General features: G+C 42.9%; 2 protein-coding genes across 2 annotated transcripts; one reads left to right on the forward strand and one right to left on the reverse strand.

The window, feature by feature from the left end:
* The first annotated feature begins 913 nt into the window (after positions 1–913).
* Positions 914–7,407, forward strand: cilp (cartilage intermediate layer protein, nucleotide pyrophosphohydrolase). Its single transcript, XM_061275971.1, has 9 exons — positions 914–1,053; positions 1,660–1,823; positions 2,512–2,559; positions 2,648–2,917; positions 3,051–3,227; positions 3,947–4,252; positions 4,339–4,447; positions 4,547–4,695; positions 4,810–7,407. The coding sequence occupies exons 2-9, from the start codon at positions 1,760–1,762 to the stop codon at positions 7,167–7,169; spliced, it is 3,483 nt and encodes a 1,160-aa protein (XP_061131955.1). The 5' UTR covers positions 914–1,053; positions 1,660–1,759; the 3' UTR covers positions 7,170–7,407.
* Positions 7,408–7,960: 553 nt separating this feature from the next.
* On the reverse strand, positions 7,961–11,632 carry eif3jb (eukaryotic translation initiation factor 3, subunit Jb). Its single transcript, XM_061275973.1, has 8 exons — positions 11,448–11,632; positions 11,212–11,297; positions 9,980–10,028; positions 9,800–9,900; positions 9,620–9,713; positions 9,277–9,441; positions 9,104–9,177; positions 7,961–8,608 (listed from the first exon to the last, which is right to left on the reverse strand). The coding sequence occupies exons 1-8, from the start codon at positions 11,458–11,460 to the stop codon at positions 8,480–8,482; spliced, it is 711 nt and encodes a 236-aa protein (XP_061131957.1). The 5' UTR covers positions 11,461–11,632; the 3' UTR covers positions 7,961–8,479.
* Between the last annotated feature and the right edge of the window lie 1,583 nt (positions 11,633–13,215).

The following is a 13,215-nucleotide window of genomic DNA, read 5'->3' on the forward strand; positions in this document are numbered from 1 at the left end:
ACATTTTGCTTAAATATGGAAAAAAAAACTGTAATTAAATCACCATGTATACTATTCAAATTGTTGTACAATAAAAGTTTAAAAACAAAGTTTGTTGTAAATGCAAATGTATTTAAAAGTCATAAATACAACTGAACTGTATTTAGGCGGGCATTCTTTTGCATCCATAAGGCCACTTTATTAGGCAATTGTAGGCAAGGAGTATCGCAAAGTGGCTTGTCTTGAAGGTGATGGGTTTACGTACACGCAAAACATTACGAAAGCTTAGTTTAAAAAGATGTGGTCACCACACAACATTTAGAAGAGCACTGCAAGTTGAAAATGAAAATTAAAGTCAAAGCATTGCAAGCATTAGTGTGGAAAATGAAATGTGCCACAATTTAGCGCATTTTTGCAGATCAAATGTAGGCCTCATTTGCATGCGCAAAGTATTCTGCTGTATCAGCACGATTTGATTGCCCGTAAACTGGTGATTTCAACTTTTCAGACAAAGCAAAGTACGTACATACACAAGACTAAACATTGGATCGTTTTACTAAAACTCAGTTTTCCAGATGGTGCTCTCCTCTAACTTAGCAGTTTTTTTAACTTGAGAAGCAAAATTAAGATTTTGTAAACCTCAAAGCTAAACGAACAAGCTGAGAACCGGAAAACCCGTGCTCTTTGCTATCTCATACAATGAGGCCAACAAATGAATGTTGGGAAATAATATTAACAACATTGTAAGCCTGGTGTTTATTTTTGACTAAATAATGTGAGCACACCAGTTGTATAAATGAATGCCTGATTTGGACAAATTTGACCAAGATGACAAATGCAAGTATCCATTTTACTCCAACCAGATATTGTTACATGATAAAGTTGATTTCTATTGTGAAGATGTAACGCAAGGATATTGTGGCATATTGCCAAGAGAGGAAGGAGTGGTGCTACTTGCAGAGCGGTATAAAAGAGACAGTGGAGGAGTGTGCTGAAACACACTGAAGAGGAGGAGAGACTTGCAAGAAAAGGAAATACCAAACATTGGCACAAGTAGTACCAGCCCACAAACAGGTAAGACATTTTCACGTCCCGACTAACTTACTCCGAGAGGCTTATGTAATACTTTACTACAACCCTTTATAGTACCTATTCCTTGCATGAATGGGGAAATCATCCAAGGATGTCGTCATTTCATAATATTGCAATTTTGTCTCCCCTGCGTTAAATTTTATTTAAAAATTAATGTATGCTTTTCGTTAGTGGCAGATCTCCCCTGCGTTAAATTTTATTTAAAAATTAATGTATGCTTTTCGTTAGTGGCAGATCTGCAACTAATTCATTAAATGTCTGAAATGAGTACAGATGTGATGAAATGGACAGACTTTATGTATTTATGATCCTTAAACACAAACCTTTGTATGTTAAGTGCTTCATAAGTGGATCCAGAAATGTTTGTGAGTCCCCCTGACAAATGGTGATGGCTAACACAGATGTGAAATTTGAGTGGGGGCTTCAGCAACATCTTGTTTTTTTTCTTAATTTTTTTTTTTTTTGTCCCTGCCCTCCCCGTACAGATCTGAGTCCATGCTCGAGGCATGTTCTACTGTTCTAAATGTCAGAACGTTTGTACGATGAGTGGAACTGCTTTTAATGTCGGTTTTTTTCCCCCCACCAAAGGTGACGTTCTGCTGCTGGGCGTTTTACGGGTTCCTGGTATAGAACATTCACTACCAGAGTTTGAAAGTTTGACGGTCATATACAAAGGCAGAGGGTGACAATGCTATTGAGACTAGTCCTTTTCATGGTGGGAATCAGCCAAGCCACAGTTTTTTCAGCAAAAGGTTAGTCATTCACATAGCCCACTTGAAATTACAAAGTGAAGGCATCACGTTCACTTGTGGGAGCAGCACTTTATCACCAAGCTGCCAAATTACACTTGTCAGTGTGCCTACTTGTGTTTGCAAAACAAATACTTTCGTTCACTTCGCCAACTTTGCCAAACATTTGACGATATGCAGGTTATCAAAAGATACCACTGATGACACTGTTAGCTAATGCTAATCTGTGTCAACATTGGGAATCTGATTACGTTTTCTCTTTGATATGAACGTTTTCGAGATTTTATACAATTTCTTATTAAAAGACCAATAGTACCGTACTTTCCGCACTATAAGGTGCACTGGATTATAAAGCGCACCTTCAATGAATGGCCCATTTTAAAACTTTGTCCATATATATGTAAGGCGCACCGGATTATAAGGCGCACCGTCAATGAATGGCTCATTTTAAAACTTTGTCCATATATAAGATATATACATTTGGACTTTGGACACGCTTGCTGTAGTGGCTCAATATTGGTCCAAACATAAGGCGCACCTGATTATAAGGCGCACTGTCAACGTTTGAGAAAATTTGAGGTTTTTAGGTGCGCCTTATAGTGCGGAAAATACGGTAACAAAAATAGTACAAAACTGTGGTCGGGATACAGATTAACATAATAAACCACATCAAATTGACGGTGTCTTGCAGCGCTATGGGGAAGGAAAGATTCTAGCACATCTATCACCCACTCTCAAGGTAAAGTTTTTACACCCTACAATTGTCTTTATGGTGAACTCTATCATTTCCATCAATGTGATTTCCGTGCTTGTTGAACATTCTATAGACAACTACGAATGGACCACATGGTTCAACGTGGACCATCCTGGAGGCCGTGGGGACTACGAGCAACTGGATGCCATTCGCTATTACTATCGGGCCCGTGTGTGTGAGACTCCAAGGGCACTGGAGGCCAGAACTACCGATTGGGTCCCAGCTCGTGAAACTGGGGAGAAGGTGCATGCAGACCCAACTGTGGGCTTCTGGTGCCTCAATGAGGAGCAAAGTTCAGGACGGAACTGTTCAAACTATGCGGTCCGATTCCTTTGTCCTAAAGGTTTGTTCTCAATGTTACAGATCTTGATATTAAACCAATCGTTCACTTTGACTGGATGAATGTGTGATTGTTGAGTAATTGGTGTAATAGTTACTTTGTAGTATAGTACAGCTAAAGCTCTATTTCGTATTAGGCAACAGCCTAAACCTTGAGGATATTTGGAGTCCGTGGTCAGATTGGGATCCATGTCCTGCCCTCTGTGGTCAGGTGGGCGTCCAAATTCGCTCCAGAAGCTGTAGTTCTCACTCGGTGCTTTGCAATGGCCCAAAGGTAGAAAGCAAAGAATGCAACGGACCACAGTGTCTGGAAGGTAAGATGGCATTGTTTGGTTAAAATAAATTGTTTATTTAACTATATCCAGAAAGTGAAAAATTCTGCCTGTTGGGTGATCTTCAAAATTGGTCTGTAAAGTTTTTAACTACCGTATTTTCCGGACTATAAAGCGCACCGGACTATAAGGCGCACCTTCAATGAATGGCCCATTTTAAAACTTAATCCTTATATAAGGCGCACCGGACTATAAAGCGCACCATTAATGCATCATGGCAGATTTTTAATCTAAATCAAATCATTCTCCATTTTATCTTTTTTATTTCAACTTCAGACACCACAAATTACTTTATAATCACAAAAGAATGATCCATAGCCTTTTTGATTCATAATTCATAGTCTTCAGCGGGCCACTTATGATTGATTTCATGACACAATGCTTCGGGCCACTTTAAATTTAGGAATTTGGTCCATATATAAGGCGAAAATTTTAGGTTTTTAGGTGCGATTTATACTCCGGAAAATACGGTACATTCTTTTTTACGGTTCCCACAAGATTAATCCTACAATTCACTTTGGTTATCTCTTGACCAATCGCTATAACACTCCGCATCGTGCAGATGTACATTATGTACCATCGTGAAAGCATTGCCGTTTTCAGTAATAGTTTTGTAATCCAGCCTGGAATGTCAGAATTTGAGTTTGATGGCAAACCGGAAATTATAACTGACTACTATGGTAATTGTTCCTTTCTTTCAGATTGCTCCCTACATTGTGTAATGGGAAAGGTGAATGCAGAGTGTGATGCATGCATGTGTGAAGAGCACATCTTGCTGGGCTCCGTCCGTGGTTCTGGAGGTCTCATTGCTAAGGGGGCTGCAATACTTGGCTTGAAAAAACTCCTCACCCTCACAGACCACAATGGACATTTCCGGATTCCCGGGGTCTGCCCAGATGGCAACACCACATTGACAATCAGACTGCAAGGCCACGCCACCCTGAGCGTTATTGTTCCGAAAAGCTCTGAGCGTACCACGGTCCTCAGCGTACAGCTCAAAAGAACCGGTACAGTAAAAAAAAATATTTAAGTAACTCAAAAGTGAAGTGGGGGAAAATTGATAGGAATGTTATTTTTTTTTGACACACGTCAGAAAAGCTTCACGTGTTGAGCAACCCTGAGAACAAGGCCAGGAGAGAAGGACAAACTGCTGCCTTCTGTTGTAATGTGGCTGGAACACCACAACCAGACAAGTACCAATGGTAGGACTTGATATTTTAATTCAAATGTACGTGCACCATACCTATCACTGTCTTCTCAGGTTGTTTTTCTTTTCTAATCTGTCTGTTTCATCGACAAAGGTTCCACAACAATAGCCATTTAGCAGGGAACTCTGAGAGCACCTTGGTTCTTAAAAACCTGCACCCCGAACAAGCTGGAGAATACTACTGCCGGGCAAGTGGTGAATCGGGGACCATCAAGACCAAACCAGCCCTGCTCAAAGTCATTGGTATGTTACAGATTACTTTTAAAATAAATCATTTATAATGAAAGGCCGCAATTTGTTGAGGTTATAAACAAATGAAACAAATCTAATTAAATTTTTGTTTCCTTTCTCCCTCAGGCAAAAATAGCCAATCATGCAATCCCGAGCCTGAATCTCATCTCATACGTCTTCCACATGACTGCTACCAAAACAGCACAAACTCATTCTACCACGATGTAGGCAAATGCCCCTCCAGCAACTGTGTCGGGCAGTTGGACAATGGAATCAGATGTAAAGACAAAGTGTCGTACTGCTGCGGTGTGGCAAAGATGGAAGAAAGGCACCTAACGTGCCAGGGCTACCAACTACCCACCATGGTGGTTACTCAATGCGGTTGTCAGAAATGTGTTGACACCAAAGCGATTGTGCACGGGAGAGCTGTAGCCGCCGACAACGGCGAGCCAATGAGATTTGGCCACATCTTTATGAATGGCATAAGAATTAGCCGTACAGGCTACAAAGGTACCTTCACCATCCACGTTCCTGCTGACACGGAGAGATTAGTCCTGACTTTTGTGGACAACATGAATAAATTCATTAACACCACAAAGGTACTCCCATTCACTACCAAAGGGGGTGCTGTTTACCATGAAATTAAGCTTACACGCAAGAAGGTTCCTGTGACTATTAGCTCATTAGAAACCAACACACTTGAACTTGGGGAAAAAGAGGGACAGGAACCAATGGCTCACATTCAGATTCCTCCCAATTCCTTCTATAAGGAGAATGGCGAAGTCTTTGTGGGTGACGTGAATGCCAGCGTCACATTTCTTGACCCCAGAGATGTTTCCACAGTGGCTGCAGCGCAAAGTGATCTCAACTTTGTAGGGAGTGAAGGAGATACCTTGCCACTGAGAACCTATGGGATGTTTTCAGTTGACTTCAGAGGTGGGGAAACCAACGAGCCCTTGAATGCAGGTGAGGTGAAGGTGTTCCTGGATTCTTCCCAGGTTACGATGCCTGAACACCTTGGAACCATGAAGCTGTGGTCGCTCAACCCTGATACGGGCCTGTGGGAGGAGGAGGGAAGTTTGGAGGTTGAAAAAAAATCAAGAGGAAAAAGGGAAGAGAGAACTTTTCTGATCGGCAACATGGAGATCAGAGAGCGGCGACTTTTTAACCTGGACGTCCCAGAGAACCGGAGGTGTTATGTGAAAGTGAGGGCCTTCCGCAGCGAGCGTTTCATGCCCAGTGAACAGGTTGAGGGAGTTGTAGTGAGTCTCATAAACATGGAGCCCACAACTGGCTACTCCACTAACCCTCGTGCTTGGGGACGTTTTGACAGCGTCATCACAGGCCCTAATGGTGCTTGCCTTCCTGCTTTCTGCGATGAGCAAAAGGCAGATGCCTACTTTGCTTATGTCATGGCCAACCTCGGAGGTGAAGAACTCGATGCTGTCCATTCTAGTCCCAAACTCAATCCAAATCTCATCGGAGTGCCTCAGCCTTACCTAAACCGACTGAACTACAGGCGCACTGATCATGACAACCCCAGACTCAAGAAGACGGCATTCAGCATTAACTTAGCAAAACCGAGTCCGAACACAGCCGAAGAGGCCAACGGACCTGTGTATGCATTTGAGAAATTGAAAGAATGTGAAGAGGCACCATTCAGCGCTGCACATTTCCGCTTCTCACGAGTAGAAGGAGATCATTACGACTACAATACGGTGCCATTCAATGAGGATGACCCACTGAGCTGGACAGAGGACTACCTCAGCTGGTGGCCTAAGCCAATGGAATACCGTGCCTGCTACATCAAAGTCAAAGTCAACAGTCCACACGAGATCAACGTACGGTCCCACAATATGGGGGGGACTCACCCAAAGACAGTGGGCCAGCTGTACGGTCTCCGAGATATCCGAAGTATCCGTGATATGGACCAAACGGCGGTGTCAGCCGTTTGCCTCGAATTCAAATGCAGTGGAATGTTGTACGATCAGGAACGCGTTGATCGCACATTGGTGAAGGTGATTCCGCAGGGTAGCTGCAAAAAAGATCATGTCAATCCGCTCCTGCAGGAGTACCTGGTGAACCATCTACCACTAGTTGTTAACAATGACACAAATGAGTTCATCATGCTCGCACCTCTCGACCCTCTCGGTCATAACTACGGAATTTATACAGTAACAGATCAGGATCCACGGACAGCTAAAGAAATTGCTCTCGGACGCTGTTTTGACGGTACCTCTGATGGCACTTCTCGTGTAATGAAGAGCAATGAGGGCATCGCGTTGACGTTCACTTGTGGAGATCGCGAGGTGACCCGTCAAAGTGTCTTCCAGGCCCTACAGAGTTCGCAAGGTCAGACAGTCGCTAGTGCGGGGAGAAATGAAGGGAGACAAAACCGCCGTCGGCAGAGAGCCGATGCTTTGCGAAACAGTCAAAGACGGAGCCCCAGAGATCCCAAACGAAGAGGCACAAAGACCAGAAGCTAAACGTCACCGAGGGTCATTACCACTCAGGAGTCACAAATGCAAGTGTCCAACAATCTTGATTTGGTGCAAATATTTGACAGTAATGTTTTATAAATTAGCTAAGTATGTAGCTACAAATGCTTAAGTGACTTTCTTAATGCTATTCAAGTTTATTCAATGTCATTATTATATGCGGTTACTGTATTTACTTGAAACTGTAAATAGAATATTTATTACTATTAAAACATATTGCAAAAGGTTTGGGTTATTTTGGTGATTCCAGCAAGACATTTGTTTTGACCAGCGATTTATTAAATTAGATGATTAAAAAACACTGCAGCAGTCTGTCAACACAGTAGCCAATTACCCATGTAACATTGAAACTGGTCAAGAGCTAGAAAAAGGAGAAATAGCCCGGATGATGACAAGATACTGTGGGGGAGGACCCCTAAACCCCACACCACGTTCCTCATCACACTTGATACAAGCCTGCAGAAGTCGTAATTACATGTTATGCCATTTTGGCTGAACCAACGTTTTCAAGGACTAGTATAGATCAACTTGGGAGAGCAAATTTCATTTGCACTGTACCAACAAGTAATAAATACTCTTGCCTGCAATTGTTTGAGGATATCCAGAGACGTGGCAAGACAATGGCTATCAGGTTTCTAAGCCCAAATTTAGCTGTATATTTCATTAACCTTCCCTTCATTCTTTCAGCAAAGATAGTGTGCTTTCCGTAAATTCACATTCTCCACTTGTATGTCAGTTTCAGGCCCCCAGAATAAAACCTCTGTAGTTCAAAGCATGAATAATGGGTTGAATAATTTGTATTTGGCAACCAGTTATAGATACTATATACTCATCTGGAAGAGAACCATCCTCAAGTGAGATCTAAAATATATACATGACATTCCGGTTTTAGAATTTGCATAGAACCTCCTGTTTCTATGTCACTACATGTATAACTGTAATACTGAGTCTGCTGTTGGACAGTAGCAACATTCCATTGAAAATGAGCTCTGAAAACAGACAACAGCAGTTACAAAGTATCTTCTCCTTTGAAGCAGGGTCACCCAACAGATAAAACTAAATTAATTGTGTGTGTTTGTGTGAGTCCAGGCTGCATGAAGAGAAAAAAAAAGGCATTTCCATATGTATGAACATAAAGAGGTGAGACCGGACGCTTCCAGTAGTCCCTGAAGTCACTGAAGCAAGATGAAGGGGGCAACACACAGTTCTGATCTTCCAGGATGGCACTGGACAGCATAAGGTAGAGCTGCAAAACCCGGGATTGGAAGGGGAATAGGACTATTGAATCGAAGCCTGTGTCACATGAAGTCCTCGTAGTCTTGCGCATAGCCGCCGTCAAAGCCGCCATAGTCCAGGTCATCTCGCATCTGTGCTTTCAAACCACCACCAGGTACGACGCCTTTCTTCTTTTTTTTCCCTTTGTTTTGCTGCAACAAAAGTCAAATATGAGTAACTCGGACGTATCTGTCAGTGGCACATATCAGGGGCCTTTCTCATAATGTAACACGGAACCTCCAAAACAGGCCATCATGGAAGTCTCGACATTTTTTACTTTAACCAAACATGAAAACATTTGAAACTGCCATCATGCAAGAAGATGAAATCTTAGTTTTTGCTTGTGCAAATTTAGCAGTCCTATAGGCATGAAAATTTGACAGCGAGATCATTCCCAACGGAAGCGTGTCCATGTTTAACAAATATTCGTGAATGAACAAAGGTTGCAGTTCGAGTGTTAAGACCTACACCACAATGGTTTATTGAAAACATAAAAAAATAGTTATTCATGCCAGTAAATTTAATAGTTACTTGTTTAAGAAATTGGAACATAGTAAAGTGACTCGTGGGGCTCGCTTGAGGGGGCACAAATGGTTTAACAGTGCCCCCTAGCAGTCACAGATTTGCATAATAAACATTTGTCTTACCTTTTCTTGTTTCTGTTTTTCACTAAGTAGAACTGAAAGGGAATTATTAACTTTTTTCAAATCCTCCACTTCCACTGCAAAGAACAACAACAACAATTTGTTCCAAGTTAAATGGGTCTGAAAATATGTTGGACAAGATTTACAACATATTTCCACTTGAAACAAGGACTTACATGAAATACAGAGCTCTCGAAACAATGAATCCAAGAAATTCGAATAATGCACGGATTTCTCAAACTGGCATATCTTTTCTTTCAGCAGTTTTTCAAACTCTGTGAATTCCTCTTTGGAAGATGGACACATTGCATCAATTCCAGCAACGGAAGAGCCGCCAACTCCTGAAAACAGAAACAGACCCACAGATACAGTTAAAACAGATGACTTATATTCAGGCCAAACTTGTAATTTTGTTGTTGAATGTATCTTCTGGCAGGTAATGTCAGAGCAAAGTATCAAAAATCGTGTCAGAGATAACATAAAAATGGGAGCTCGGAACGGGAAAAACCTCAGACTTACCGAAAGCATCCTTTGCTAACTCCAAGTCTGCATCTTCCTGAAGCTTCTGCACTTTTAACTTCTGTGCCAGTTGTTCTTCGGGGGTAAGTTCTTGCTAGAAAAACAGAGGGCACAAGATATAACTTCAGTGTTGTGTATAACAGTCATACACAAAAGCAAACAGAGAGGGAAAGAACTCACTTCCAATTCTTTTTCTTTTAACTCCTGCTGTTTTTTCTTTAAACGGTTTTCCCTTTCTTTGATCTTCTCACTCAATTTTTTCTTTTCGGAAACTTTTACCTCTGAAAATAAATATTATTCAAAAGAGTGATGAAAAATGGCGGGTGTCAGAACTGCTGAGGAATTTATATATATGTATACCAGTCGTGTTCAGTTCTTTTTTCTCCTCTTCATCATCATCCCAGTTGTCCTGCAAAAAGAAAGAAAGTCAATTACCTTCCTAAGAATTAGCAGGCTTCAAACTATGGCATCGAGCATATTAAAAGCAATTGGAGTCGGTATAAACCACCAGCGAAATTGTTTAAGTCTTTAATTCCCAAATCACGGACAACTACATTAGGAAAACTTGGACAATCCAATTATTTGAACTTTCCATGATTGGTGAGAGTTTATTTGACCAGTACCAAAACAGAATACATTACAAAATTAATAAGGTCTCAAAGTAAATTTTCACTCTTTCAAACATATTAGAAAATGCTTGTTGTTTCGGCCTTACTAAGTTTACTCCACTAGGGGAATGATTCTAGTAATGGGAGTTGGACGTGAAATCATCAGTTTCTTTCTTCAGGCACACATATGGCACAGAAAGATGAACAATTGAGGAGCCCCACAACGAGCAATTTCCCGGACACCATGGCAGCATTCAGGTAAAAGCCACCTGCACAGTCGCAGTAACTCAAGCGCCACTTCCTATAAATAAACAGGAAAGTTCTGGAGCTAACGTAAGATGTCGGATGAGTCATCAGAACTGATGATTTCATGTATCTTGACTGCTGCTCGCGTTACCAAACTAGCCAGCACGATCTTTTCTTTCAGCGGTCATACACAAAGCAAATGCCTAACATTATAGTTCATGACAACCAACTTTAGACATAGATATGTCCCTCCTTAGGACAGCACATTCGTTTATGCACGGATAGCGTCGAAGTTACTACGTATGATTTCAAGAGATAAACTGAAGCGAGGCTAGCCAGTATGATAGCAGGTCTGCTAGCCAACCGTATGGCCCAACAAGAGATTAGCTAGTTTGAATTATGTTAGATCAGGCCGAAAGATCGGGGTAACTATGACTAACTATGAAGGTCTGCATTTTGCCATTCAGAACACCTAGAGGGGCTGACAATATTTCTAATTGTGACGAGTAGCCAAGCACATAAGCGCATCGTTAGCTGCACTTGGCTTAAAACAGCAAGTCCCACATGTGGTAGCAGTCGGCTAACTTTAGCTTAACTGCGTGGGTAGCGATTGACTGTCACACTGAACCTGCGGTGAAATGAGCCAGAATGGCCGGAGCGATAGTCCGATGGCACGTTAGACAAAGTGTTTGAAGCTCAACACAACGCTTTGGGGCGACCGCTGTCAAGTTCACCCACTTTGACATCGTCCTCTTCGTCTTCGCCTTCCCATTTGTCCAGTGGCGCCTTTTGATTCGGCTCTTGCTGCTCGAAGGTTTCAGCGTCTGAAAAAAATGACAGCAGAAAATGTGTAAGCGCCAGCCACATACGATTCGGGAGTTGGGTAACAAAAAGCGATCGATAGGCTCGTGTATCAAAGTGAATGACGAGTGAAAAATGGGGAGGTTGCTATCCGCTCCGAGTTAGTTCCTTACCCCAGTCCGCCATGTTGGCTGTGATGCAAAATGTTTGACAGGCAGGCAGGCCGGCTGCTCACTGCTGCAGCCCGCTGGTTACGTTCACTCCGCTCCCACTTTCTAACACGTCACCGAAATGAGCTCACTTGGTAATGTCGCCAGTCGCCACTTTCCAAGGGAGAGCCAAAATTCAAATCCTATTCATCACCGTCGCTTCATTCATCATTGACTTCATTGAGAGGTAGAAAGCAGAGGGAAGAATCCCTTGTCAGCTCCTTCACTTCCCGGACGTTGAAGGGATGCTACCAAGCATCACCTTTCAGACTTTAAACACTGCGTCAATACTTCGCTTGAAACTTTCCTCTGACTGGGCTGTGATACATGATTCGGGTAGGCGGTTCCAGCTATTAACTACACGGGTAGAGAGAGTGGCGTCACCATGGATGCGTAACCTCCTCGGTTTGTATAGCTTCAAACTGTGACCACGTGTCGATGTATCATTATTTAAGATGAAATACTCCCTCAGGTCTTCACCAAGTTCGCCTCGGAGAATGCGCCGGGTATATATCAGATCTCCTCGGTGACGACGGTAGGCCAGAGAGAAGAGATTCAGCTGTTCCAGTCGATCTTCGTAGGAAAGCTGGTGAAGTTTTGCAACTGTTTTCGTACCGCGACGTTGAACTCGCTCCAGCATATCGGATTCGTACTTGGTCAATGGGAATACTGCAGGCAGTCCGTACTCAAGAATGGGACGCACGTGAGAGATAAACAGGGGTCTGAAAATCGCAGGAGTCATACGGGCAAAAGACCGTCTGATGGATCCAAACATCCTGGTGGCAGCGGTGACCTTCTTCGTGGTGTCAAGACTAGTCTTTAGGTCTGACGACACTATGACACCAAGGTCCTTCTCACTTGTGGTGTTTTTAAGGAGATATCCTCCAATATGGTACGCCCCGAGTGGATTCTGAGTTCCCATGGAGAGCACTGAACATTTGGCATGGTTTATTGGAAGCAGCCATTTTTCCGTCCAACTTTGGAGCCTATCTAACACGTCTTGGAAACGGTCAGCATCCTCGACGCTAGTAACTTCAGCCCAAAGTTTTAAATCATCCGCGTACAGTAAACACTCAATGTTCAGTTCTTTCGGGAGATCGTTGACATAGAGCTTGAAGAGTTCGGGTCCAAGGACCGATCCTTGTGGCACTCCACTAGACATAAGCACAGGCGCTGAGTATGCGTCGTTGACTTTCACTCGCATATAACGTCCTTCCAGAAAGTCAGCAATCCAGGATAAGATCTTCCCAGTTACACCAACCCTTTGGAGTTTAAGCAGGAGACGCATGTGAGGTACTCTGTCAAAGGCTTTGCTAAAGTCCACGAAAATGACATCAAGGCATTTACCAGCGTCGACGGCAGCTACCCACTTCTCTCTGGCTACTAAGAGATTCGATACACAGGAACGTCCTTCCTGGAAACCATGCTGAGCAGCAGTTAGCACGTCAAGCTCGTTCAGGTGATTTTGTAGAGCCCGCTTTAGTAGTTTTTCCATGACCTTACAAACGATCGAGGTCAGACATATGGGTCTGTAATTTGTCGGATCATGGCGAGCTCCTCCCTTGAATATTGGTTTGACTGTGCCGATTTTCCAGTCGACAGGTAGACGTCCGGTTTCCAAGGAAAGCTGGAGTATGTGTCGGACGGGTTCTGCAATATGCTCGACAATAGTTCTGAGGAAAGCTGGGTGCATCTCATCTGGCCCAGGAGAGGAGTCCGGCCGTAACTCCAG

This window comes from Syngnathus typhle, linkage group LG4 (genome assembly GCF_033458585.1).
Source record: "Syngnathus typhle isolate RoL2023-S1 ecotype Sweden linkage group LG4, RoL_Styp_1.0, whole genome shotgun sequence".
Lineage (NCBI taxonomy): Eukaryota > Metazoa > Chordata > Actinopteri > Syngnathiformes > Syngnathidae > Syngnathus > Syngnathus typhle.